The 27,604-nt window shown below is 39.3% G+C and overlaps 2 protein-coding genes across 3 annotated transcripts; both read left to right on the top strand.

The window, feature by feature from the left end:
• On the top strand, positions 1-18,607 carry sfpq (splicing factor proline/glutamine-rich). 2 transcript variants are annotated; one of them, XR_015717114.1, is made up of 12 exons: positions 1-902; positions 1,488-1,679; positions 1,771-2,072; positions 2,212-2,307; positions 2,845-3,041; positions 3,152-3,236; positions 3,341-3,452; positions 3,540-3,588; positions 4,606-4,709; positions 18,005-18,053; positions 18,273-18,396; positions 18,514-18,607. XR_015717114.1 is itself a non-coding variant. In XM_006794430.3 (10 exons), the coding sequence occupies exons 1-10, from the start codon at positions 129-131 to the stop codon at positions 7,988-7,990; spliced, it is 2,022 nt and encodes a 673-aa protein (XP_006794493.2). In that variant the 5' UTR covers positions 1-128; the 3' UTR covers positions 7,991-8,824. The 2 variants fall into 2 exon arrangements, 1 of the variants encoding a protein (XP_006794493.2); XM_006794430.3 differs by lacking the exons at positions 18,005-18,053; positions 18,273-18,396; positions 18,514-18,607 and adding an exon at positions 7,880-8,824.
• A 2,470-nt stretch (positions 18,608-21,077) lies between these two features.
• LOC118454442 (uncharacterized) lies at positions 21,078-26,806 on the top strand. The gene is made up of 2 exons (XM_035909300.2): positions 21,078-21,319; positions 26,263-26,806. The coding sequence occupies exons 1-2, from the start codon at positions 21,078-21,080 to the stop codon at positions 26,804-26,806; spliced, it is 786 nt and encodes a 261-aa protein (XP_035765193.2).
• Positions 26,807-27,604: the final 798 nt, after the last annotated feature.

Raw genomic sequence — 27,604 nt, 5'->3', positions numbered from 1 at the left:
AGAAAATTCGTTAACTATTGGTCGCCATTTTGAGAATCTGCGAACAGCCTTTGGAGGTGGTTGTTGAGCAGTAGACCTTTAATTCTTTTGGTATTTTAAAAATAATTTTTGCCTATATATTAGGACCAATGTCTCGATTCAACAATAATCGTGGCGGCTTTGGAATGAATCATTTCCAGCCGCGCAGAGGAGGTGGGCCCGGCGGCCCCATGCGAGGTGGGCTTATGGGAAACCCAAATTTTAGGCATAATCCTTTCCAGAATCAAAATCAAAACCGGAGGGGGCACAACTTCAACAGACCAACACAACAAGGATCGCAGAACACTCCCCAGAAGCCGCAACAGAACCAGTCGCTACCCATCATCCCTCCGCCGACTCCAGGCCCGGCTCTCACGATGGAAGGCCCGATTAAGCAGCAACAGCAGCAGAAACCGGCACAAGAGCAGCAGAAATCCACTACCCCTGCGCCCCAGCCGAAAGTTCAGTCACCACCACCCACACCTAACGTGACCTCCCCTCAGCCAAACCAGGCAAACAAGAACCTGAACCAGCAGCTGAAGTCACCCGTGGCAAATGCTAACGGTCAGCAGCAGAAGCCGACTCCACACCCAAGCCCGAAAGCAGCTGGGCCGCAGCAAGGTCAGAAACCAAGCCCTCAGCAAAGCCAGAAGCCAGGACCCCAGCAGGGCCAAAAGCCAGGACCCCAGCAGGGCCAGAAACCGGGACCCCAGCAGGGCCAGAAACCGGGACCCCAGCAAGGCCAGAAGCCAGGACCTCAACAAGGCCAGAGACCAGGACTTCAACAAGGCCAAAATACAGGGCCACCGGCCATGAAAGTCAGTCAACAGTCACGAGAGACCATGCACACTGACGCAAGTCAGTCAGAAGAGAGCCAATCTAAGGTTTGCTTTATTTAGTTTTATCTTAATTTTTATAAACGCCCAAGTGGCGTCGGCAGTCGCTATCTGCTAACACTAGCCAAAGCAGCCGCGTGGTGCTCGATATGACACTTTAAACAGCCCTGTCGGGCGGAGTTGTTTGTGTTATCCTTAGTTATTAGGGAAGCAGTCGGGCGCTCGCTCCGGCGGGCAGTCGCGGTGCTTAAAGAATACATCCCGCAACGTTATTGCTTTTAGCTAGCGGCCATCTTGTTCAAGTATAGAAATTAGTTCTATTTTAACGCTTTTAAAAGGAAAAATATATTTTCAGTGATGGGTTTCATCTGTTAACCTGAACAATTTTGGCTAGTTCACCCAAAATTGTCGACAGTGGTATTTCATATTATTTTCCGAGTTGGATTTTTTTCTTTTACTTCACAAAGGGAGTGAGGGGGATGGGCGAACGGACATCCAAATACGGACGCGAGCACAAGTCATAACATAAAAGTCATCTGAAAATGATGATCTATTGGGCGTCAAATAATTTGTATATTTTTCTGTTTTCTATATATGTATACGAATTAAAAATTTCGGTCTTGTTTTTCTTAGGCTGAGTTCAAGGCGACGCTGTCCATGTTGCTGAAGCCAGGTGAAAAGTCCTACACACAGCGGTGCCGCTTGTTTGTCGGTAACCTGCCCAACGACATCACAGAGGACGATTTCAGGAAGATGTTTGCAAAATATGGGGAGCCCACTGAGGTCTTTATCAACAAGGGGAAAGGCTTTGGTTTCATCCGACTGGTAAGGGGTCACACACTTGAATTGAAACAGGTTTCTGTAATACTGTAATAAGTAAAGGGACTCTTTTAAATAACATTTTTCTTTTATCTAGGAATCTCGGGCACTTGCAGAGATAGCAAAAGCTGAGCTGGATGACACACCGATGAAGGGCAGACCCTTGCGTGTCCGATTTGCTACACACTCTGCAGCGCTGTCTGTAAAGAATCTGTCACCATTTGTTTCCAATGAACTCCTAGAGGAAGCTTTCTCACAGTTCGGAATGGTAGAGAGGGCCATCGTGGTTGTAGATGACCGTGGACGCTCCACGGGCAGAGGAATCGTTGAATTTGCCTCCAGACCTGCTGCCAGAAAGGCTTTAGAGAGGTGCAACGAGGGGGTCTTTCTGCTCACTACGTAAGTCAAATTATATTAGTTGAGTAGAGGGGGGAGGGGGGGTATTTGAGGTGGAAGAGATTTGTAAAAGATTCTTGAAGCCCTTGCTCTTTTTCTTTCTTTTTTTTAAAAAAAAAAAAATGTATTTCACCTTCTGCAGTTCTCCTCGGCCTGTTGTTGTCGAGCCTCTGGAGCAGTACGATAGTGAAGATGGTCTTCCAGAGAAGTTGGCACAGAAGAACCCCAAATATAAAACGTGAGTACTGGTTTGTTCTTCTTGGTGCAACATTGTGGAGATGGCAGGGAAATCTTATTTTTTCCTTAAGTTGTACTAATCATATTAACACCACCATAAAATAGCCAGTGGAATGAACTATGAGTAGGTCTTGAAGCAGGTGCATTTTGGTCTCTTGACGCAATCATCTTTATCATGCAAATTACTTTCTTCGGGTCATTAGGTCATTTATTTGCGAGTAGCAGATGGTGGGATGGGGAAGGTGGGGGTGGTGGATTCAACTATTAAAGGTCAACCTTCTCTGAGGCTCTGCAGATGTTAATCTGAGTAAAATCCCACATTGGCAAACAACAGAAAACTAAACCATTGCATATAGTATAAAATTGACGACTATTGAATCATTGAAACGAGGAAGTATGGTGTAGTAAAACTAAAGTTTCACTTTGCATTTGTTTTATTTTAGAAGATTTTTCAATGCCATTTTTTAGTAACTCAGGTGAATGCTGACATGTTCCTGTTAATCTAATGTACTCTACGTTATGGTCTTTGTGTCTTTAGAGAGCGTGAGGAGCCTCCTCGCTTTGCCCGTCCAGGCACTTTTGAGTTTGAGTATGCAAAGCGCTGGAAATCCCTTGATGAAATGGAAAAGCAGCAAAGACAACAGGTGGAGAAGAACATGCGTGAGGCCCGTGAGAAACTCGAGAGCGAGATGGAGGATGCTTACCACGAGCACCAGGCCAATCTGCTCCGTCAAGGCAAGTTTAGATATGGAAGACCTGCAATTCTCATAATTTGTTATATATGTCACTCATTAGATGTGGGTTATCCTACTGTTGTAAATGTAATGCATTGTGTTTTCATTTAGATCTGTTGAGGCGACAGGAAGAACTGAGACGTATGGAGGAGATGCACAATCAGGAGATGCAAAAGAGAAAGGAAATGCAGCTCAGGTATTTTATGTCATTAAATTGCAGCTGGTTGTTGTTTGGAACAGGTGTTGAGTTCTTTTAAAACATGGACTACATTTGACTAATTATCTGGCATTTTTAAACAGACAAGAGGAAGAGCGACGCAGGCAGGAGGAGGAGATGCTTCGGAAGAGAGAGTTGGAAGAACAGATGCGCCGTCAGCGTGAGGAGAACTACAGGATGGGCAGCTTTATGGATGTAAGTTAAACTTAACTTGGGAGTCAAAAACAGTCAGTTCAACAACCAGTTACTGCCTACATTAATCTTAATTTCTTTGTTTTACAGAGGGACAGAGAAATGAGAATGCATGCTGGTGGAGCTTTGGGCATGGGTGGTAAGTGTCTTTTGTTTAAATTAAGAAATCATGACAGAAATCCAGACACCACAGTGGCTATAAAGTTGACCCAAACATTTTAGGCATTAGATGAAGAAATGCACAGTGTTGCATAAGTTGCAAAAAGACAATTCCAGCCTATTCCTTCTTTACAGCAACTGAAGTATTAAACATTCTGTAATAAATTAGCTTATTTTTTTAAGTAGAAGTAGAGTTTAGTGAAATAAAATGGACAAAATAGACCAGTATGATTTTAAAAATGACACAAAGGTAGAATAATTCCATAAGAAGAAAAAGTAAAATTAAAAAAAGAGCTAAAACAATAAAATCTAAATGTAAAGTATGAAGGAAGCTCATAAAGTAGGTCTGTGTAAAAAAAATAAATAAATAAATAAATAAATAAATGCAGGAAGGGAAGGGAAGACTTGATTTTGTTAGACCAGATTTGGTAGGAAATGTACAAACAACGTCAGTGCTCTATGTGTAGGCTTGTCAGTAGTGTATTTAAAAACAAACAAACAAAAAAACAACTTCTGCAAGCATGCAAATAGAAGCTGTTGGGGGTAGCAGGTGTTAAACGTTTCTAAACTGGTACTTGCTTTGGTGTCAACTTCATTCGTGTTACATTACATTTCCCCCTAGCAACTAAATGACAGCTGGCTATGTTAGCTTGTAAGGCTTGTAGCTTGTAAAGCTGCTGATAGCTGAGTCAAATATTAGATCAGTATCAGTATTCAGACCAGTATCTATGCGAGTGTTATAGCTCTTGAAATTCTGTTGAGGCAGCTTTACCATCAGCAGGATGTACCTGAGGTTTTACTCCTCAGGCGTAAAGACTGGTGGGGTATTGTAGTCACACAGATGGGCAGGCGGCATGGAGTCAAATCCTAAGTTGGAGACGTACAATTTTTGAAATGGATAAATAGGGGTGTGTAGTAGGAGGCTGAGGGGTAGCGTTGGTATTTTTAATTCATGTGCTGTATGACTACCTAACATGTTTTCCTGTTTGCTCTTTAGATATGTCCTTTGGTGGATCCTCACAGAAATTCTCAATGAGCGGGCTTGGTTTTGAGAGTCAGCAGGGAATGGGAGGACCAGGAGGCCTGATGGGCAACGAAATGGTAATGTATCCCACTTGTGGGAATTTCAGTAGTTAATATAGTTTTGTTTGGCTTTCCCTTTGGTTGGAGACTCCCAGCCGTGTTTTTGTTTTGTTTTTTTTCTTCCTTTCTTCGTGTTAACACGATGTCCAGTTGTCTAAGCAGGATGGCAGAATGAGTGATTTGTGTTCTCAGCTATCACTGGATGGCTTTCTGGTTGTTGAATGTGACACATGCTCACTGCTTTTATTGGGTTTGTTTGTTTTCCTTTTTCAGTAGCAAGCCGAGCCCCCTCAGTTAATAGTCCCACAAGCCATTACTGCTTTTAAGCTATAAAACCGTCAGCTTGCACTAAATGATCATCTCAGTGTGTTTCAAACAGCTGTAGAAAAACTTTGCTGACTCTGCTCACTCCTATCATGCTGTTTGTGTAGTGGACTGCTATTGCAAGCCCTGTCTTATGTGAGCTGGACAGGCACGTTTTCTTGACTGAGGAGAGCATTGGTATCCAGTATTATTTTTTTTATTTTTATTTTTTTTTAAATTTTCCCATTTTTCTACTACCAATTTCATGCCTCATTTGTCTATCAGGAGAACTGAAGTTGTGTGTGAACAGGCTTCCTTTTTTCCACCCTTAAATGTATTTAATTATATTTTTTGAGGGGGGGGGGTGTTGAAGTGTGGTGGAAAACTTCTGGACCAGCAACCTTTACCTTCTCATCAGTATCTCTTTTTGTAATTGAGCTTTGAAACCTTGTAACACTTTTAGTGCCTGATGACGGTGTAAAGCTTTGAGTTTGACAAAGATTACAGCATAACTGATGGGGGCTGGCGTAGCCTTGTGACTTTGTTCAGATGATGTCGCTGAAAACTGGACCGAGCCTGGGATTTTTGTTTCTGGCAGAATTTAGACCTGAAGTCATTCGTTTCTGTATCACAGTTGACGGATAAAAAGGTTCTATAGTCCTGAATAAAAAGTAATGCTTGAACTTAAAAATAGGGTTTCTGTATTATTAAGACTTGTTACCAAAAAAAGTCTGAATAACAGTCCATTAATTTAGATCTTAATGCAGGGGTGTCAAACATGAGGCCTATTGACATTTGTTTTTTATAATGGGTAGCTCATGTGTAATTAAGCTAACTTAGACTGACGGAAATAAGAGTCTCTTGGTTAGGCCCACTTCAAAGTGGGTTATGTGGCCCACGGTATAAAATGAGTTTGACATACCTGCCTTAAGGCATTTTAAATACACTTTAGGAATTGCTTGCTTCATGGAGTTCATTTTACTTTTATAAAGTTATGCACCTTTGTTTGCAGCAAACCCACCTAACTTGGGTAGGTACACGGTCAGAGGGTTGGGTATTGGTCTGATGGGAAATTAGAAATGTGTAAAGCTGCCATTTAAAAATGACATGACCCATCCTGCACTAAATAGTTGAAATGGTCATATCAAAGGAAGACTGTCAGTGCTAGAGCATGTGAAGTTGGGAATCTAATGGCTTTTACCTAAACAGAAATTGGTTAGCCACTTTTTAAGAACAAGTCAGCACACCTGGAGAGTGGGCTCTGCTTAAGCTGTAATATTAGAATGTGTTTGGTTTATTTCCCCCCCAAAAAAACATCTGAAGCTCACAGTAGTAGGAATTAAAGGGGGGACAGTTCGCCCCAAAGTCCAACACATGCATTTTTTCCCTGGCCCGTAGTGTGCTCTGGCCATCTCAACTTTCTTGCATTTGTGAGTTGCCTAGTTTTGGAGATGAACAACTGGCTTCTCTTCTGCAATAGAACTAAACACTTGGCTTGTGCTCAGAGAGCCAAATTTTCCATTTTATTTTATTTTTGCTTTATTGCTGTCTGATTCTGGTTAACAGCAAAAAAACAAAACAAAAAAAAACCAGTTTCTTTTTTGTGGGGTGGGAAAGATACTGTTCCTGTGAATTTCCTTAATTTGTGTTATTAACGACAAAAAGCACAAAAATCAAAACTCTATCAGACTTTATTCTTTGATAAACCTTCATAACCTTGATACTTTTTTGCTCATAGTTGTGAAATTAGTTCTAAAATAAATTCTTTGTCCTTAAAGACATCTTAATTTTGACTTGAAAACATGAACCTGTATTTCATTTATTACTCATCTAGAAAAGCATTTACTTCTTTAAAATTTAGAGCACAATTTGCTTTTGAATAGTTCAAATGAATGGTCTTTTAAAGACCATTAGTTTGAGTTTTAAGCCTGTTGGAAGTGATCCTGACAGTCTGAATTTCAGTTTAGTAAAATGAGCAGAAGGTTCATTTACTTCAAGATAATATTTATATTCTGCAATCTGACTACCTCACTTTATTCTCCTTACCTTAGTTGTTCTTTGTTAGCCTCATTTTGCAAATGAAAATTTCAGCTATTCTGCTGGATTTCTAGAATGACACTTTTAGTTTCACAGAAGTTGTCTGAATTAGCATTGATGTAAATATTAATGAACTGCTTACTTATTGGAAAAATGTCTTACACTACGAATATACTCATTCTGTCTGAGAGACCACACATTTCTGGTAGTTCCTATACTTTGTAGTCACATTTGGGACCGTCTAAAAGTTACCATACCCTTTTGTGATACCTGGGCAGCAGATTTATAGATATGTTTAAGATCACACAAGTCATACAGTTTACAATATTAGTCATGATGCCACCAAATTGTGTGTATATGCAACATTTTCTAAGGAAATCTGGATTCTGGCTGTAACAAATGACTAGAATTATGAGGTTAAACCTCATGTCAGAAATATATTTTTAGCGTCCTATTTTCATGCCGCCTCTCAGAAGTTTAGGCATGTATCTGTTGCCATTAACTAGTAGATACGGCCAGCTGTCGTTAATGCCCGGCCTAATCTTGGCATGCACTGGAGAAGAGACCACACTAGGTAGGCACTGACTAACGAAAGCATTACCCTCTCTTCCTTTTCCGTATGTTACCTGTGGCACCTGTGGACCTTCATATTGGAACGAACGGTTTCTCCGGATGTGTCTCCTGCTGGTTCTTTTGTAAACCACTCACAATATAAAACAAATCACACCTGTGCCATACCTTTTTTACACATCTCCATATGGACATGAACTGTGTGCTTATGCACTGACCCTTCCCATACCTTATTACCACCCTCCTGTCTGCCTCCTTGGCACATTGACACCCAACAGCGCAATGAGCGCTTCACTCCGGGTGGTGCGAGGGGAATGGGTCCTGGTAACCCTGGGTATGGCAGGGTCCGCGAGGAGTTTGATGGTCCTGCTAAGAAACCCCGTTTTTAAACGCTGCTCTTTTGATGCTTCCGGCAGCACCATTTGTACAGTTTTTCTCTAAAAACAAAAATGTTGATTCGAATTTCTTGTATTTAAGTTTAAATTGTTACAACATTTTAGCCAATTTACTCAGTTATTGAAAGTCAATATTTTCATTTTTTACTTTGTCTCTAGTCTGAAAAGAGAAGTTACTCTTAGGTGATCCAGTTGTTCTTTTTTGACCATGTATAATTTTTTTTTTTTTTTAAAGATGTGTTATGCTCTGTGAGTCGTCGTGAAGTGATAACTGTAACATTTTTTCTGAACTTCCTATGGCTGTGTTTTGTGCCATGCATTTGGAGTCAACGCATGTACTATAATAAAGAGACATTGGTTCAATCAGGAAAAACCTTTAACCTTTTATTCTTAAAAATGAAACGTGTAGTACGTTCAGAAAGTAGCAATGGGCTGTTTGCAGAAGTTGAATAATGTGGTTACTCTGCCACATTAGCTCTTAAAGATTCTATGTGTTATTTTCTCAAGTCCTGTCCGCTTTAGTTCAGTGATGCGTACACAGTCTGAAAATAATTAACTCGTGGTATGACAGAAATTAGCTGCAAGTACAACATAGCTTTAATCAGCAAATTCCCACATTGATGAATAAATATTTTTACAATATATTTCAAAGGAATAATCATATATTTAACACCTGCTTAAAAAGACTCTAGACTGGGAAGCAGTGTTGAACAGGGTTCTCCAGATCATTGCAAAGTTAATTAAAACAAGATTTAACACATTTTAATATTTTTACGTTTCCTGTAAATTAGCGATAGCATTTGCGTTTTTTTGTTTTTTGTTTTTTTTTTAAGAAAAAGTTGTTAAGATTCATTTTTAGAAATCTGTTATTAAAATGGTCACAGTCTCGTTTTAAAGAACTTCATTTATTTTTAATAATGCAGGGTGGCTCTGATATTATAACCCTGTTTTCAAACAAGTATGTTTCCTTTTATTTTTTGAAAAAGGGGAACTTTTAGGCTTTTTCTTGGTTTTTAGGAGAGGCCTTTTCTGAGTTATGTTGCGTTCAATGAGTAACTCTGCTTTTACAGTCTTGGCTCAGGACAGAAGAAATATCACACATGGAACCTTTGAGAAAACCTGTGTAATACTGTGTGACTAACAGTGGTCTTACAGAAACATAGTGCTGAAACCGCACAGTCTGTCTTAGACAGGCAAAATCCACTCAAGTGTGTGTCCTTGTGTGCATGTTTGGAAGCTGGAGTTATTGACTACATTTACATGCAGTTCATTCTGTTATTACTAGCATTTGTGAGGCCTTCTTTCAGAAGGATAACTGTCATAAAAAATGCACAAAGCAAATGCCACCATCTATAAAAATGGATGATGTTGTTAAATTGGGATGAAATTGTAGCGGTTTCAGTATCGTTATGTAAAGGATTAATTTTGATAACAATGAAGGTTTCGATAAGTGTGCACTGATGTGATTCTGGACTCCTATAGGTTCTTTAAGGTGTTTAGGTTAACCTTAAGTGGTAGTAGTTCAAACAGCACCACGTTTCTGCATCAGTTGAAGTAATACAATTGTATGTAAATGTAGTCAATAATGGTTATGGACGGACTTGAGGCATATTATAGGTCTATAAAAGTTTGTGTGTAAAATGTATCTTTGGGGAAGTCCAGTGGCAAATCTTGACATCAGATATGTCCATACTATACTTAAACGCCTTGGAACATCCATACTTGGAAACGTATGTCAAGTCTTAGAATTTCTAAAAGTCCAGTAACTAGCAACCAATGGTTCATCAGAGATCTGACTTTTCAGGCTGTGATGTCATAAATGACTGAGTCACTGTTGGATTTTGGAAAATGATTTTCAGTTATAAAGCTCTAATTTTGCTAGAGCAGCACAAAGACAATAAGTCCCTTTGCAAGAGCACATAGGATGCCCTAGTTTTCAAAACCGCATGGATGTGTGCAGTGGGCTTAAACGACAGTCTGATTTGCATCTTTTCTATTTCACTGATATGTTTTTGTGTATCAGTTAACTTTTGACAAACCAGCACTACTATCTCATTTAAAACTAGAGACTCCAAGGCTATTGTATCAACTTTGTCAACAGGACTCATGTGCTGTTTTTTTTCCGAGGACCTGCCTTGTTTGTGATAAATTTATCACTATTCCCTTCTCAGACTGACTTGTATGACAAATTGGGTTACATTCAGGAGAACCCATTCTCCATCTCTGCAGAAATGTTTAGCTGTACCTGCATTAATGACTTTAATGGCACCTGCCATTATAATGGCAGTAATATCCTGTACTATTAGGATATTCACATTATCTCCAAACACAGCACGAGATCAAGAGACAAGAAGTCCAATTTTTTTTTTTTCTAATTGTGGGACTGCTCAAACAGTAATAATGTAAGGATGGCCCAACCAAAATTGAGTGCCATAATTAAATGGACACCTTCCTCCATTCACAAGCCTACCTTTACAAGCTTTTGTCAGAGTTGTCTGGTAAGAGATGGCCTGAAAAGTGAATGTAAGTAATTTTGATCTTTTAATCATTTCAACTTTTGCTATTAAGCAGATTTTATTTTTTGCTTGTATTAACTTGGCTCTGTTCTATTCCACTAGCTTTAACTTTGACATTCTGTGAATCATTGAAAGTATTTTTCATTCAACATTAGTTATAATTTTGTAGTTGGTGGAAGCTGGTTAATTGCTGACCTCACACAGCAACTAGCTGATTGATCATTGTAGCCTTTTCTGTTTTTTTCTTCATGTTGAAGAAAATGTCATCCATTTAAACATGGATTACATAAGACATCAAGAATCAAATATTTTTAGTGCACCTGTTAATGTCCTTCACATAATCAAACATGCAATGAAGGTAAGGATTTTAACTTTAATGTCTTCTCCTATCATGTGGCATCCCAGAATCCCACAAAACAAACCTGAAATGGCCACAGAACAGAAGATTTGGATGTGTGGATGCATTCAGTAATGGGAAGGATATATAGGAGTGTTTATCTCAAATGTTACTTGTGTTTGTGTTATGTACATGTTTTCTTTAACAGGTATGGACGGCTTTAAAGATAATGGACTGTGGCTGAAGTGTGGCTGGGTAGTGAGGACTTGGAAAAGCTGTAGCTAAGAAACTCAAACGCTGGATCTGAAACTAGTGAAAGTAGTGAGATATAATCCCTATTTAATCCTGTACATACAGTACATGATTTCCTTCCAAGAGAGTAGTCTAATGAGGTGCATTAATTAGATGTTTGTCATTGTGATATGGTAGTCAAACCCCTGGGAAGTCAACTGGATTGTGATTCTAATCCATCCTTGTAGCATTCCTGGTGAATTAGAAAACTTCTTATTTTATCCAATATTGTGTACTTCAAATATTTAGTGTATATTTTCTTATTCAATTTTGAAAAAAGTTTCAAAAATAGTAATTCACAGTGGAATGCAAGAAATTGTAATTAATATATTGCAGATTAATATCTATAAATACACTTAAAGGCATTCAGAAATATCATAACTCATTGATCTGATGTGGGAATGGAATTTAATGCCTTTAAAGTCCACAACACTAAATTTGTGTTGGTCGGTTATTTCTAAATATTCAAAAGAATAACGATATAGGTTTAAGGCACTAATTGTTCTTTGCAACATCAGTGCTTTGAGTATAATTTTCACATAACACTACATCTTAATGATGGATTGTTATGCCAGCTTTTTTAAAAATATATTTTACAAAGAGAAAGCCTGTCTACATGGTTTATACGCTCGTATTAAATGGTCAATTTTGGATAAGCGTTTTTCATTGCAAAATAACCAAATCCTATAACTAATAGTTATTTGTACAGATGTATTTGCCAAACTTTTCCTCATTCTTTAGACGAATGATTCCTTTTTAGCGCGGTGGCATGCACTATGCAAATAAACATTCCTCAAAGTAGTTGTGACATAACTAACTTAAAAAGGATGTTGGAAGTCAAATAATCTCCAACATTTAGGAAACAGTTTAGATCTGCAATCAAAGGTATGTAGGTACCTTTAAAATATGCCCTTTATACATCAATTTCCTTTTAGGTAAAACATTTAGAAATGCATCACTGCTTTTAGATTGAATTACATTTTACTGGCTTAAATATAGTTCTTTTACTTCTTAATAACATAGTGTGCATTTTGAACTTTGTAACGTTGTCTGTGTTGTGTACAACTTGTTTTTCTTTAACAGGTTTGACCATCTGTTAAGGTGTTGGACTATGAAAAGGAAGTTGCCAAGCCAAGACATTGAGAGTCTGTAGCTTCTGTTGGAGCGGTTTTGTAAATGAAACTGTGTCACTCTAAAGGACCAGAGTGATCAGATAATAGTGGCTCTATAGCTTGGACTGTAGGTTAGAATATTGGGGATTTATATATTTGGCTATTGCTCTCGCACAAGTACACCGTTTTAAGGAAAATTCTTATATTTATGTCTATTGTATGTTTACAGTTGCTATACTTTAATGCAGAAAAAAATCCCTTTCTGCTATTTTGACATGAAAATAAACCCTTGACATTCTTAAAGGGGCCCGGTTACCCACTCCACATTTTTGTGTTCCACTTTGTCTTGGGCATATTATACTGACTGTTTTTGCAGCCATGCAATTCACTCTATCTTCAAGCTAGGTCTTCTGTCTTTAAGGTCCGTTTAAGAGTCCTCAGATTTTTCTTCATCCTTATTTGCCACCTTTGGAAGGACTTTAAGGTTCTTAGTTGTACTGGTCACAGATGATAGATTCCAGATAACAACTAAAATGTGACAGAAGTAGAAAGTATTCTGTAAAATGTATTGAGGACAGTTTGAAGCATTTGACTCTTATAAATTAATTCTAAAATTTACGTTTTAAGAAGAGCATGTGAATTTGTTACATTTTTATATATGAAAGAAATAACGGAACTTGTTCTAGTTCCTCTTTAAGATTAAGAGACTTTCAACATTTAACTAAAAAGATGGTAATTACTGAGGCCTGAAACTGAACTGAGTTTGATTTTGCCTACATGTTTTAATGTATTCAAGTAAAAATAGCTGTGATGCTTGCTTATACGGCGCTATCAAACCAAAGCAAGTTACATTACACAAATACATGGACTACATGTTGTAAAAATGGACAAGTTTGGCAGTGGAATTATAAAAGCAAAAGAGGAACACATTTACTCAACATTTGAGGTCTGAAATCGATGCCTCTTTATAGATGTTTTTGACTGGAATTGTGGTGACAATGGAAAGCTTTGACATTCAAGTAAAGTCGCAGCCACAGGCAAGTGAAACATTGCAGTAATCAGACTCTTCATAAATGGAAATCAAACTTTTTGACAGTCACTCTTAACAGCTTTAACAATTGTCTAATGATGACACAGCACAGGTGTGATCAATATAGCAACTAATTAAGGTTCATGGTGGGAAAAATGACCTGTTGCCTTCTAGGGGTGTGACGGTACGTGTGTGACGTTAAGTGCTAACATGTATATGTTTCTCTGTAGGAGGAAAAAGACTGCCCGTACCAGTGATATCCACATACAATCTTACTTTTACTGCTACATTTTATTTATTTTTTCCTTTGGCTTAATAGATAAAAATTAATGCCATCTGTTAGACAGTGAACTGAATCCAGAACCAGTTTTAAGTATTACTCTAGGGGCAAGTAGCTCACAGCCTCTAACCTCATGTTTAACTCATTTTTCCAGTTGGACTAAAATCAAAAAATCTCACTGTGTACTAGTTACACTTCGACTACATGTAGTTCTCGTGTTTCACAGCTCACTGAGCTCAGCTTTTAACATCTTTAGAAACTTTTATTGTATTTCTTCAATGCAATCCAATCCAAGGTCTTTTTCTTGGTTCAGTAGAAAGAGGGTTTTTTTTTCTGATGGCATTGACAGTCACACCATTAGGATTTCTAAATACACTCTTATAATGTGATTCTGCCTAACCTGTTAAGGAGCAGAAAGTCATTTTCTTTTCCAGAACATGTTTGCTGTACACCAGGTATGCATTGGCCATAAACTCTGGTAGGAGTATTCTTGAAAGCTCAGCCAGAACTCTTCCACTCTGTGCTAACTCACACAACATATTTTATATTTAAACATTATATTTAACTGAAACATGAGTGCTCACAACAAACAATACCTATTCTGACAGTTCAGTTGTCCTCTTTTCAGGATTTTTTTCTTTTAATTTAATTATTGCTAGTGTTTAAACCTTTTTATGATGAAATCATTCCCCAAATATGGGAAAGTATTTCTCTTTATTCTCAATTGAGAGTTTCTTTTGTCAAAGTAAGAATTATGGCCAACTTTTAATTTAAAAAAAAAAAAGAGGCTGCTCATAGGATAATTTTGACTTTTGTTAGTCTTTTGTTGCCTCTACCAAAAATATACCACACTGACTGTTACATCCCCACACTTTACATTGTGACTGAAGTTTTATGTAACAACTTTTTACTCCAGCACATAATCTCATCAGTTCTGTCTGAATTACCATAATAGTAAGAGCTACACCAGCAGACCGATCAAGCTCACATACCTGAGTGAGGCAGGAAGTTCGATGCTGTCTTACGGTTGAAGAGGCAGCGGCTTGTTGTGCCTGTCTGGTTGTGCGTGTTTCATGTCTTTGGGTAAAAGAGGTGCATTAGCTGCTGTCAGCCAGCTTGTCAAAGACAAGCTGCCCCAGTCCACAGTAGAGGCTCTTCTCTGCAGTTGGGTTACATTGACGATGAGTAGTTCTGCAGATGTCAGTGGACAGTAAAGCCTGGACTTGTTTGCACTGCAGCCAGAGGTATGCTTACACAGATCAGCTGAACAAGTAAGGTAAGTGTCCCATCCATGTTTATAATGCAAGATGCACAGTTGTCCCATGACTTAACTCTTCTGTCTTCTTATTCCACGTCACTGCTCACAGTGATGTCTTCAGGGCTTCTGGCATCACACTTTCAAAGAATGGCATCACAGTGCAGATCTCTCTTCATACTTCTTGGCAATAGATTTGCTGTAGCCTGTGGAGCGTGTGTGTGTGTGGTTGTAGTACTTTGGCTCCTCTGTATGTGTGCATGAAAACAAGTGTTTGTGTGGATTCAAATATATGGAACACAGTGATGAAATGAAAGGTATTCTGCTTTTTTTTAAAGTATTGCCTGGTACATTTAAGCTCCTAAGTGGAAAAAGCAGAAGTCTTGTCTACAACCGTACATGATGTTTTGCATTTTGTTTCCTTTTCTCGAAAACTTATATTTTAAAGTGATTAGTTTGGAAAAAGGCAGGGTGTTTGCAGTAACAAACTGGGGGGGGGGGGGGGGGGGGACAACCAAAGCCCAGCTCTACCAGAGGCAAAATACTATGAGAAACTGTTCTGCTTTGGCCATAACTTTGTTTTTTATGTTTTGAAATACTTAGTGCTTTCTGATTGCAGTTAATCTATTCCTGCTTCGATCAAGTAATAGTACTGTTAAACACCCAGTGGCCTTTCATCAGCACATCCTCAGTCAGTCGCAATGCAGTTAAAATCAGTCATGAAAAGTACTTTCACACTTTGTAAGCAGCACTTTTATCTTTGAACCCTCTATCAGCACTACTCCTGACCCCCTCGCCCTCTCTGCCTGTCTGAAATGACATACCGATTGTATTGGTACTGGGTTGGGTCGTTGAAGTGACTGTACAGAATGCTGTGGCAAGACTTTTAACTGGCACGGTCACACATCCCTTGGGTTTTGGCTTCTCTTCATTGATTGCCAGTAAACTTTAGGTTTCATTTTAAAATTTTAGTTTTAACTGAACAGCTCTACATGGTGAAGCTCCCCACTATATCTCTGACCTATTGAAACATCATGCTTCCTACCGGTCACTTCAGGTCAGAGGTTACTGTTGGTCCCATGTATTGGGTTCAAAACACATTTTTATACAAACAAGCTTTTAAAAAGTGTTTCCATTGTTTCATATTATTATTATTATTATATGTATATTTCAGGGTTTATTGTGAAGCACTTTGATTTTTATCTGTGAAAGTGCTATATTTAAGACGTCACATACTGTTCGGGTCACCCTGGGTGGGCCTATAGCATGCAGTGATGCTTTCACCACCTCCCCAACCTTTCTAAGTTGGTAGTTTTTTTTCTTCTTAAAAATATATAACAATGCTTTTACAATTTTGTGCATAAATAACTGGTCAGACTTGTGTATGTGGAGCAAATAGAAACACAAATGTGCACTGTTTTTACAAAGGACCACTCATGTTTCAGTAATCTGTTTTAAACAGAACGAGCATGAAAGTTTACACTGTACCATTTCATCATGTAGAGCATTTGGGCTTTAAGTTACGTAGTGTTTGTTGGCAATCTGATTTTAGTTGCATCAAGACAGTTTGCTGCTTCTTATCTGTGGAATGAATTCGGTGTAAAACTAGTGAGAAAACTGTTGTTTTGAAGCTGGGAATTTGAGCTATGAAATGACACATAACCATTTTAGCCTCTGAAAGGGCATGATGCTAACTGTAGAAAGGTTAGTAACGCATGTCTGTATTCACTGAAATTAATCGTTATTCTCCCTTTTGCAAACAATATTTTAAAATGTACCGGCAGGGTGAAAGCTGAGCTGAACATCACCCTCCTGGGTGTCTTTTATTGTATCTGGTTGCTGAATAAAGACACTTTCAGGTGAAGGGTGCACTTAACACAAGATATGGGTTAATCTATATTTAAATTAAAAAAACACACATATTCACACACTCAAAAACCTTTGGGTACATCACCATATTCTTCTTTGCCTAATGTACTTCAAACTCACAAGAAAATTATTTGCTGAGGTCATAAAATTAGGTGCAGTATTGTTTTCTTGACTTCATTGAGTCTGGCTTTTGTAATCGGGAGTTGCCCCCTGCTGGCCATTAGAAACAAAGCAGATTTAATTCACTCCCATATTAGCTTCACATTTAAAAACGATGCTCAGTCCATTGTGTGTGTATATATACAATCTGTATTCTCAAACACTGTTTTTAGGAACAAACTGATGGTTGCGTGGTTTGTCGGAGGAAATTTGGACAATCGTTTTAAAGAGTGTGTCCAGTGATCAGCTTCAAATGGAACTTTTCCTTTCTTCTCTCAGTACCTCTTATTCCTCATTCCTTACTGTGACTCATGAATGGCATATCATGCACTGACCAGCCAGCCATTTGAATAAATATACACAAGAAGACTGTGGCAGTTTCGTATGTTGCTTGTATTTAGATCTCTCATCTCTGTAGGGCTCCGCTGCCCTTGAGTCTCTCGAGCTGTGGCTAGACTGTTCAGCCAATGGCGGCTGTGATGATTTCATCTCTGCACTGTGATCCATTTTCTAACCATGCTCTGAGTCCTGATTGGCTACAATCCTTCCTTATATCCTGTTGGAGTGTGATGCCAGAACTACCCTTCAGTCCTGTAATGGCCTCTTCAGAAAGGGCCCTGCCCAGAGTCCGAAAGACTGACACTGAAAACGACCACGGCTTTGTCAGTGCTAGGTTTATGGTGTAGCTCCAGTTTGGGGTACCTTTGCAGTAAAACACCTGATGTGTCAGTATGAAAGTCCAGCTTCACATGGCTTTGTAACAGATGGACCTACCTACCGCTCAAGGATTGCAACGGATTCGAACGTTGTCATGAATTTGTCTGTCCTCTCTGCAGTTTCTAATAAATTATTCATGTTCTGGGTGCTGAGATGCCCTTCAGTAACAAACATGCATACACGTGCACACACTTCATTCATTCACACATTTTACTTACCCTCACACACATGATTTACTTCTAATTTATGTTAGAACTAACTCATTTTATTTTAAACATCTGTCACATGACATACAGCACATACAACACATACACCTACATACCTTTACACACACAGGCTCTCACTTTTGTGTGTTTATGCATTGCAATTACAGTGAGTAGTGTTTGAGTAAACCTGGTGATCAGTCCACTGTCAGGCTCTCATTGTCTGTCTCTTGCTGCAGGATCCTCGACCATTAGAGGGAGGCTGAGGATCTGCACGGATTTACCACCGTAAGTGTTGGAGAAATGCAGTGTGTCTGCTTAACTTCCAAACATGTAAAATATCATCTGCAGCACTGTAATGCATCTTATGTAGAAACTTACCTTTGAGTGTTTGGCATTTTGTTATGTTGGTTGTGAGGCTGCTATGACAAAACTCCTGAGTTACTTTGTTTGTCACATGACACAAGTCAAACATCACTGATATATTTTTTTGTTTCTGTGTTGTAGGGAAAATGAAGATTGTCTTGTAAAATGTCAAAGCTGGAGGAAGTTCTCTGTAACAGGACGCCAGGATGACCTCCAGGCTGGCTCATGTGCAGTTCGTCCTTCAAAACATGGATGTGAAATGTGCGTGCGCAGTTTTTTGTTTTGTTTGTTTTTTCTTTTTAAACATTTGAATAGAAACACACTGTGAAATATCTTGTTTGCAGCACTTAAGTCTAATAACTCATTTCTGTTTCTCAGGTAGCGGAGCAGTACCAGAACTCATCCAGCAGAGGGCAGTCTGCAGTCCAGAGGAGAGATGCGCTGTTTTCTCTTAATAATAAAAGATATAAACCTGAGTTTTGTTTCCATGTCTTACTTTTCACCTGATTACCTGTTTTGTGTAAGTTAGTTTCATTTAAGCGTTACACTAAATTTAAATTGCATTAAATGAGATGTCAAACAGTGTTTTTCTGTTTAAATTGAGATTTGGTGCTCTCTAAAAGGAAAACCACCAGCACTGTAGTGTAGTTCATTAAAGTCATTAGGGTTAATTTAATCAAGTGTACGGTATATGTTACTCATTGAATGCTTGGAAATGGCAGAAAACTGTAAACTGCTGATGTTTACTTGGTAGACAGGTCCCAGAGGTTGATTCAGAGCCAGGAAAAACCTGCAATCGCTCATCAAACTCACTGAACTCCAGGTGGACTGAGCAGCCTGCCTACTTGCTGGATTCAGTACCTCAGCTGTGAAGCACTCTGATAGGAGTCCAGTCCAATTACAATTAAGGCTAAAGGTGCAATGTTTCCGCTGCTGGCCCACACTTGCATCTCGAGTATTGGCTGTCAGTCTTGGAGCAGGTCCAGCCGAGAAGCAGCAAGATGATCCGGAGCAGTCTGAAGGCACAATCTGAATGTGTCGGATCGTTGTTGTTCTACCTGAGCTCCACCCTGGCTCAAAAACAGGCTCCTAAAGGCCAAAAACACAAATTAAAGTGAAAACTTGACTTAAATTAGTGCTAAAGTGAGTCACCTGAGCTCAACTTGCCATAGCATCTATGGAGGGTTTAAATATGTCTTACAAAAAGCTTCAGGCAAGCCGGTGTGAATGAAACTCAAAACCAAACAATGACATGATCCAGTGTGATTTAATCCCCCACAAGAACAAAAACATGCTGTCCTCTTTTACCCTGCGGTTGAAAGTTGAAAGTTTGCTATGCGGCATTATGTCAGTGCGGTTTGGTGCTGGAAGACTTTTTTGTTTTTTTAACTTTCCCTAATGGTTGTCAATTTTCAGAAATGGACCCATGAGTGTGATTTGTAATGCCTGTTTCCCACCACCGTGCTACTGTTGCCCAGTCTAGGACCGCTTCCACGCATTTCCATTAAAAACAGGACCGGTGCTGACTCTGCTGGGCCTAAAGCTGGAATCAGTGGTCATGTGAGGGGCTATTTAACCTACACGATGGGGCTGTGATAATGTGAGCAGTGAATAACTCACCTTTTGTCTCGCAACTAAGCTTGTGAAATGCACGTTACATAATTCTGTAATTTGTCTTAGGGAGAAAGTGTTCAAGTTTATACTGATCGATTTAGATTTTTGTTATAATAATAACAAGCAAATCAGCGGTTTGTGATCTTAAGCATCAGGACAACACAAAACAGATAGCGGCGTCTCAAATATTAAAGATTAACTTAAATTTTAACGTAACTACTGGAGCATAAATTCACTGTGTTAAACAAACATTATGAAACATAAATCGTGAAATTGCTAAAATTACAGTCCAATATATTTGGTGATCTCACGTTATCAAAAATAAATGAGTACATTTTTTTAAATTTCGAAACCATTAAAATGAATAAAAGTTACTGAAATAACTTAAAAGCAGAAAATGTTGTGATGCTGAAATCGTGAGATGAAGTAAACAATGATTAAATGATGCCAGTTAACTGTTGGGTTTATTCATTTACATCATAGCTTCGTATTTTCTAAGCAGCTCATGCTTTCTATATGAAAACATCTAATAAATATAAGCTGTCAGATTGCTGTTGTGCTACTGGAGCTTAAAGTTTAATTAAATATACCAGACATACAAAGCCAAATAAACAGCCAGTGAAGAAGCACTGGATAACGCTCAGACAGACATGATATTTTTTCCAAAAAAAAATATTCACGTGGACTTTCTTGGATACATGCTTCAAATCCAAGAGAACAAATATTAACAAACCTAGAGAACAAGTAACAGGTTTCACAAATATACAGGGAATTAACAGTGGACCAATCAGGATAGGGGATTGTTTAAATAAAAAGTTGTTTGGATTCTATGAATAGCAGGATCACTTTGTTGTTGTTTTTTGTTTGTAAAAAAGTTGATCATTATATTTCTGAAAAAAGAGCTTCCTGTTTGGGATCACCACCGAACCAGGGTCCCGTTTATTCTCTCACATGAACCTTTCCTGGACACTTCCTCACCCACCACCTGCTCCCTCGACTGTAAGCCGACCTTGTGAAGAGGGAAAAGGAGCGAGGGAGAGTCGGTAGTATCCACCTGGCCGGCTCTATTCATGCATCATTAATGGCCCTGCATCATTGATGCGGTCCGCTGCCCACAGATAGAAGTGGTACAATGTCCTCATCCACCCCCCGCAGCCTGTAGACAGGCATAGATCCAGGTCTTTAGGTGAAGCCATATCTGCCATCCACCTCGTGACCATGCTATCACTTTCACTAGTCTTCATGTGTTGCAGCAGAAATCAGTGTCTAGATTAGTTTAGAGAGCATATTTTCAGGTGTATTCTCCTGCAGGTGTAACACACCCACAGATAAATGAGCGGCACTGCTGGAGCTGCTCCCCCGACAGCTGTCCTGGGTTTGGACGCCGGCGGATCGTGGCGGCAGAGAGGCGCCCAGAGGAGCGGAGCTTTGGTCCAGACCTACCTGCTCACCGGCTCCATCCTCCCTCCACCTTCAGCGGTGGGAAACAGGGCAGCTAAAACCCCCCTGAAGCTGCCCTCGCTCGTAGCTGGAGCCAAAGGTCCCCGCGGGCGAAGCAGCATGGCTCGTCTCAGGTAAGAAGTAAAGAAACAAAAGTAGAAGTAGAAATAACTTAACTTTCTTGATGCATTCTGACAGGTCAAAGTCCAAACAATATAAAATTACAATAATGTGGAGATTAACTCACATAAATAATAAAACTATATACTAATTAATACATGAATTAGATTGTTACACATCTCTTTTGTGTGCATCATGTTTTTGGAGGAGGAATGATGTCCTTCGGTTATTTTGTATCCAGCTATTCTGATCTCAGCCTCTCTTTAGTTTCGTGTCAGTGACGCCTGCAGTATTGCACATTTTTCCTCATGAATGAAAAGAATAAAATCAACATGAAGTCTTAAACATGTTGTTCTTTGTTGTTTTCTAGATTAAGCTGTTTAAATAAATTTGTGTTATCAGCATTACCTGACATTATAAGTGACTGATTATACTTTCCTGATTTTCTGTTACACTCATTATATGCATACTGCTAAAGTGGTGGATGATCATATTGAAAATATCCAAATAATGAGGTCGGTATATGTAGTACAATCACGCGTGTCTTTATTTTTGTTGTACAGTCAGCAGAAGTCCCACGACAATAATGCTAAATGTAATAAATAGAAAATAAATATACAAAAAAAGCAACTTTTAAAAAATAAGTCTATTATTTAAAAGATCACAAATTAGTTTTTCAGACTGTAGGTCCTGCATGTTGCCATCCTGTACCGACAGTGTTGGGGAGTAACGGAATACACGTACCGCCGTTACGTATTTAAAATACAAAATATGAGTAACTGTATTCCGTTACAGTTACCGTTTAAAAAGTTGGTATTTAGAATACAGTTACTTTGTTGAAATAAATGGATTACACGGTGGTACTTCCCTGTTTCATATTGTGGCGGGTCAGGACTGTTTGGGTTTTGTTTAACAGCTATGTTCTGTTGTAACAGGTGGCAGCGTTACGGTTGCCATGGTTACAGGGTGACGCTCTCTCTCTGCGTGTTTCCTGGGTGAGAGAGGCCTTTTTGTTGTTGTTGTTGTTGTGCTAAGCTAATAGGCAGAATGCTACCGGTATAGCTCTAAAGAATGTAGCCTCATAGGCAGTGTAGTCCGTACTGCAGAGAGAATGGACTGTCATAACCGTTATGTGTCTGTGAGCGAGGGAGGGAGAAAAAGGAAAAGTACGAGCTGTCATCGAGCAAAAACAGGAGCTGGAAGCATGTAAATATAATAATAACCACTGCAGCCAAGAAGAGCGCCTGACGAGCCCAGTTGTAAGTAAGCTATTAAGACTCGACTGTACACCGTGTTCGTGTTTTCCTCCAAAAACAATAAGTTCAGTTGGAGCAGCCTTTCAGCGCCTCTCTCTGTCTCTCGCTTGCAAAGTTGACCCAGACAACAAAGTAAAGCTATTTTTCGGCTACGAGCCCGACACAGAACCCACCGTATTAGCCAGAGGTCCCTTTACTACGGTTCGGAGCCGCGGACCTTCAGTAACAGTAATAAATCACAGCAATAGTACATTCACGTAGTTGTAAACAGCATGATAATATATTAAGTAATCCAAAGTATTCAGAATACGTTACTCTCAAATACGTTACTCAATGAGAGTAACGTATTTGAGAGTAACGTATATTAAGTAATCCAAAGTATTCAGAATACGTTACTCAATGAGAGTAACGTATTCTGAATACTTTGGATTACTTAATATATTATCATGCTGTTTACAACTACATGAATGTACTATTGCTGTGATTTATTACTGTTACTGAAGGTCCGCGGCTCCGAACTGTAGTAAAGGGACCTCTGGCTAATACGGTGGGTTCTGTGTCGGCTCGTAGCCGAAAACTAGCTTTACTTTGTTGTCTGGGTCAACTTTGCAAGCGAGAGACAGAGAGAGGCGCTGAAAGGCTGCTCCAACTGAACTTATTGTTTTTGGAGGAAAACACGAACACGGTGTACAGTCGAGTCTTAATAGCTTACTTACAGCTGGGCTCGTCAGGCACTCTTCTTGGCTGCAGTGGTAATTATTATATTTACATGCTTCCAGCTCCCGTTTTTGCTCGATGACAGCTCGTACTTTTTCCTTTTGTAACGGAATACGTTACAGAATACATTTTGGGGCATGTATTCTGTATTCTGTAATGGAATACATTTTAAAAGTAACCTTCCCAACACTGTGTACCGATGACCAGATAGAAGCAACTTAAACTCTCCTAATAACGGGTATCATCCAGGAGAGACTGGGCCTCTTCAAAGTCATGACCTTATTCAGGTGAGGACGGTCATTCAGGGTCAGTCTTCCAGTTTTACTGCACACTGTGACTAAACCTTGAAGTGTACTTTTGTTTTTTAAGTTCAGATTCACTGACCTACTCTCATAAAACTGCTTCCGATGTGAAAATCGTGAATTGCGCGATTAAAAGTACACGTCCTGACGATTTTTTTCTGCACACGTGAAGCTCAGTGGTCAGCTGGAAACCCCATGAGCCTAAAGCTCGGGCTTCAGGCTGCTCCGAACACTCAGTTGCACACTTTCATTTTCCTGCTCTTGGCTCTCTGTGATGTCGGTGAGAAGGGATGTAACTAATGTAGTCATCACAAGCGGACTGCTTTGGCTGTGAGAAGCTTCACCCACCTGCTGTTCGAAGCTTCTGTTTGAGACGAAAAGCAAAGGATCTCAAAAAAGAGAGATTTGGGTTTTCACCGAGACCCAGTGTACGATAAATAACGATCATTTTAACTGTAAGTCTTGCAAGACTGGTCTAATAGAGTCCAAGAATAAAAATACGGAGCTGTAAATGTAGGATCGGTAAGGTTTATGTGTTTTCTATATATGGATTCTTATATATACCCAGCATCTAAAGATACAAATGGCATGTGGTACTAAAGATGTGGACCCCGGGTTTAGAATGAAGGCTTCGGTTATTTACATTATATATAGTTGTATTATTATCCATCAGTCAGGTGAAATCCTATGGAAAAGGAACATCAGGTGTATTAATAACATAAACGCTAAAGCCGCCATGTAAATGATACCAGGATGTCCTGGTAACTCACTGACCTTCAGTACCAATCATGCAGCGGTGGCTTTGAAAGTGATTAATCCCGCCGTGTGTGTCATCTCCACTATTCACTTTAGCAAAAGTGCCCGTTAAAGCGTGGAGTGGATGCTTGACTGGAATTACACCGGAATTGTTTCCTCTCAGAAGCGACCCAGTTTGATGGCTTCATGTGGGCCGCAGCCCAGTGTGCCATAAATCTCAGGCGTGGAAACCGATCTACCGCCTGATGCAGCACCCAGTGGTGTTTCGCTCAGAGGAGGGCGAAACCTGAGTGAGACACAAACACACACTTCAGGCTCTTAAACACACCTCCCTCACTGTCCAGCAGAGTATTTGATGGCATCTGCTTACCCAAGCAGAGCAGGTTTTGAATAACCACCAAGTAAATGAAGAGGAAGTTCTGGTGTGTGTGTGTGTGTGTGTGTGTTGAATCCCTCTGAGAAAAAATACATCTTACTGTGTATAAATGAAGCAGTAGAGTAATGAGGATCCTTAATAGAAGTAAAAGAGTGAGTTGGACAGTGGAGCACTTTGATCTGAGTGAAATTAGCACACCAACACATTAAAGTGGTGATAAAACTGTAGCTTTACACACTAAACCTGACTATGTGATGCTTTGTTTTATTTTCCTTTTATTTAATTTCTTCTTTGATTTTTATTTTTTTACAGGCCTGTTGTTTTTTTTATTAGTATCTTATTAAAATTGTGTTTCTGTTTTTGTTTCATTGTAAGTCCTTAAGTTTTGCTTGCTTGCATGTCTGCTGCAAACTGTATACAAAGTCTGTTGTCCCCAGAAAATCTATACTTATGCAGACTTTGTTGACCCTCTATTTTTATGTTTATGTTTTTATTCTTTTTGGTAAGGAGATCACTGTTTTGTCCGTATATAGACTATAAATAAAGGAAAAAAGCAGCTTGTGAGAAACCTGCACTTTCTTTGCTGTGCCAGTAGGGGGTCTCACCCCCTTTAGCAAAAAGTACAAAAAATGACTCACCTGCTCATTGCATTTATGGCACCAATAAACCCTTTTCTGATGAATGTATGGTCTCAGTTTCTAGTTTCTGTTCTGTGTTAAGTATTGTGAATCTATTGTGAATAAAATCAGGGTTTATGAGGTTTGCAAATCATTTTATTCTGCTTTGTGGGATTTGTAAATTATGATTCCCATTATGAGTTGAATAGGTTATCTTAATCAGTGAGCCTGGTTCTGCTGGAAGTTTCTTCCTGTAAAAAGGGGTTTTGTGATTGTTGGGGGTTTTCTGTATAATTGTAGAGTCTGTACCTTACAGTATAAAGTGTGTTAAGGTGATTGTTGTTGTGATTCGGGGCTATTCACTAACCAGGGGTTTATGCTGTAATGGCTATAAGACGTAAAATCTTTTTGCCTGTGTAATGAATGCTGCTAAACTTGCTCCTAAATCTCTCAAATCTCTCCTGTTGAACTTTAGCCACTCCCTCCTAGTGTATGACATTTGATACATACAGTTTTTGTGAATTTTTGAGACTTCTACATCATTAGTGTGATCTCTTTCCCTCAAAAAACCTTGAAAAAAAATAGCAAAATACATTTTTAAGCAATAATTTAAAAGAAAATCCAGATACAGCAAATATGATATCAATTGAAAGTCATATATGCGAATTAATGTTTTTAAAAATAGAATAAATTTGAATTTTTCTGTAATTATTTCATGGTTCAGGCTTTAGGATTTATTGGCACACCTATTAAAAACAGTTTCTAATGTCTCTGTTTTATTATTTTATTCGTAATTTTGTGCCCGTCTCACTTTGTCATTCATTTTTGAATATACCCTCACAGGGCCACTAACATGGCTGAAGACTGTTACTCTTGTTAGTAATATGCATTACTGAAAATTATTTCCTTTTTTCTCTCCGTCTGGTTCCACAGTTTCAGTGAACCATCCCTCTTCACCACAAATGAGAACCTCCTGTTTGAGGAACTCTCTCTGAACCGTCGCCCCAGTGTTTTACAGAAACGACCACCACCGCGTCCTTCATTCAGCAAGTCATCCTCCGTGTTCCCATATAAGACCAGCCAGCCCCACCAGGAGGTCTCGAGCTGCAGTCGACCGACCTTTATTCACTTCTCTCACGCCATCCAGCCGAGCTCGAGGCCAAGACCAGTGAGACGCCACTCACACAACCTGGCCCTGAGCTCAGACATGCTGCACGGTGACTTCCGGCCTTCAGCTTCCCAGTATAAGGAAGAGCCTTTGTCTGTGGTTGGGAAGCCTTGCCTTCTGACCTGCAGTCAGCGCCCGGCTGCTGGTCCGGCTCGCACACAGATTCACGTATTTCTACCCAGCGAGGCCGAAGGAGAGGAGGCAGACAGGGAGTCTGTGGACGAAGGCTTCATGGATGAGCTCGACAGCAAGATAACCTCTCTGAAGCTCCAGCAAGAAGCACCAAAAACGAATACACCCCACACATGACATGAATGATTCCTCCATTGTAGTCCAAGGGCAGCCCTGTCTGCATTATTATCAGTTCTTTTTTTTTTTTAATTTAAAGGTCTGTGGCTGTTAGGATTTAGGTCAGATTACCTTGTTTGGATGATCTATAGATTGTCCAGGTTTCAACAGTTTTTCCCTTTGTTATTTGGAAGAACCGGACGGAGAGGTCTGACCTCCAACACCTTCAGACTGAACTGTACATTAGCGCTGGACATGACTGAGCATGACGAAGTTTGTAGATAAGCTAGGTTTCTATGATTTGATGTCGGCATGGGTTTGGTCATGTTTACATTTTTTACACTCTTCATTTCTTCTTCTTTTACAAGATAGCATAGAAAAAAAACATGCATGAAAAAGTAAGGTTTTGCAGATTAACGAGCCACTAACAGAAAATAAAATGTAGTTATGCTGATATATATTGATGGTTTTATAGCAAATAATCTTGATCATGCTGATACAGTCAGAGATTATTTCTTTCAAAACTATAAAACAGACTGTATAACTTTAAATTTAAAACCTTTGTGCTCTTTTTAACAGTCCAACATGTATATTGTGTTGTGTTTGCAAATTAGTGTGTTTCTACATTATTCGCATGAAGGCACAAAGTGTGATTACTGCCCTGTTTCTGTCAACAGCAGAAATTTGCTGATGACAATGTAAACTATGTTGTGTATTGATAAAATTACTTTTACTGGCGTACAAGATTGGCGCTTAGTTAAAACCAATTTCCTGAACTGTTGTTTACTTCAGAAATTTCTCACTTACTGTAATGTTCTA

The sequence above is a fragment of the Neolamprologus brichardi genome, chromosome 22, assembly GCF_056152115.1.
Source record: "Neolamprologus brichardi isolate AB-2024 chromosome 22, ASM5615211v1, whole genome shotgun sequence".
NCBI classification, from domain to species: domain Eukaryota; kingdom Metazoa; phylum Chordata; class Actinopteri; order Cichliformes; family Cichlidae; genus Neolamprologus; species Neolamprologus brichardi.
The sequence above is the reverse complement of the archived record's forward strand: the minus strand, read 5'-3'. Positions and strand labels throughout refer to the sequence as shown.

Bases quoted from the DNA above. Each gene is read 5' to 3' on its own strand.
- sfpq (XM_006794430.3), top strand. From the start codon at position 129: ATGTCTCGATTCAACAATAATCGTGGCGGCTTTGGAATGAATCATTTC. The intron at 3,042-3,151 runs GCAAGTTTAGAT...GTTTTCATTTAG, and splicing joins GGCCAATCTGCTCCGTCAAG to ATCTGTTGAGGCGACAGGAA. The intron at 3,589-4,605 runs GTAAGTGTCTTT...TTTGCTCTTTAG, and splicing joins TGGAGCTTTGGGCATGGGTG to ATATGTCCTTTGGTGGATCC.
- LOC118454442 (XM_035909300.2), top strand. From the start codon at position 21,078: ATGAGCGGCACTGCTGGAGCTGCTCCCCCGACAGCTGTCCTGGGTTTG. The intron at 21,320-26,262 runs GTAAGAAGTAAA...CTGGTTCCACAG, and splicing joins AGCAGCATGGCTCGTCTCAG to TTTCAGTGAACCATCCCTCT.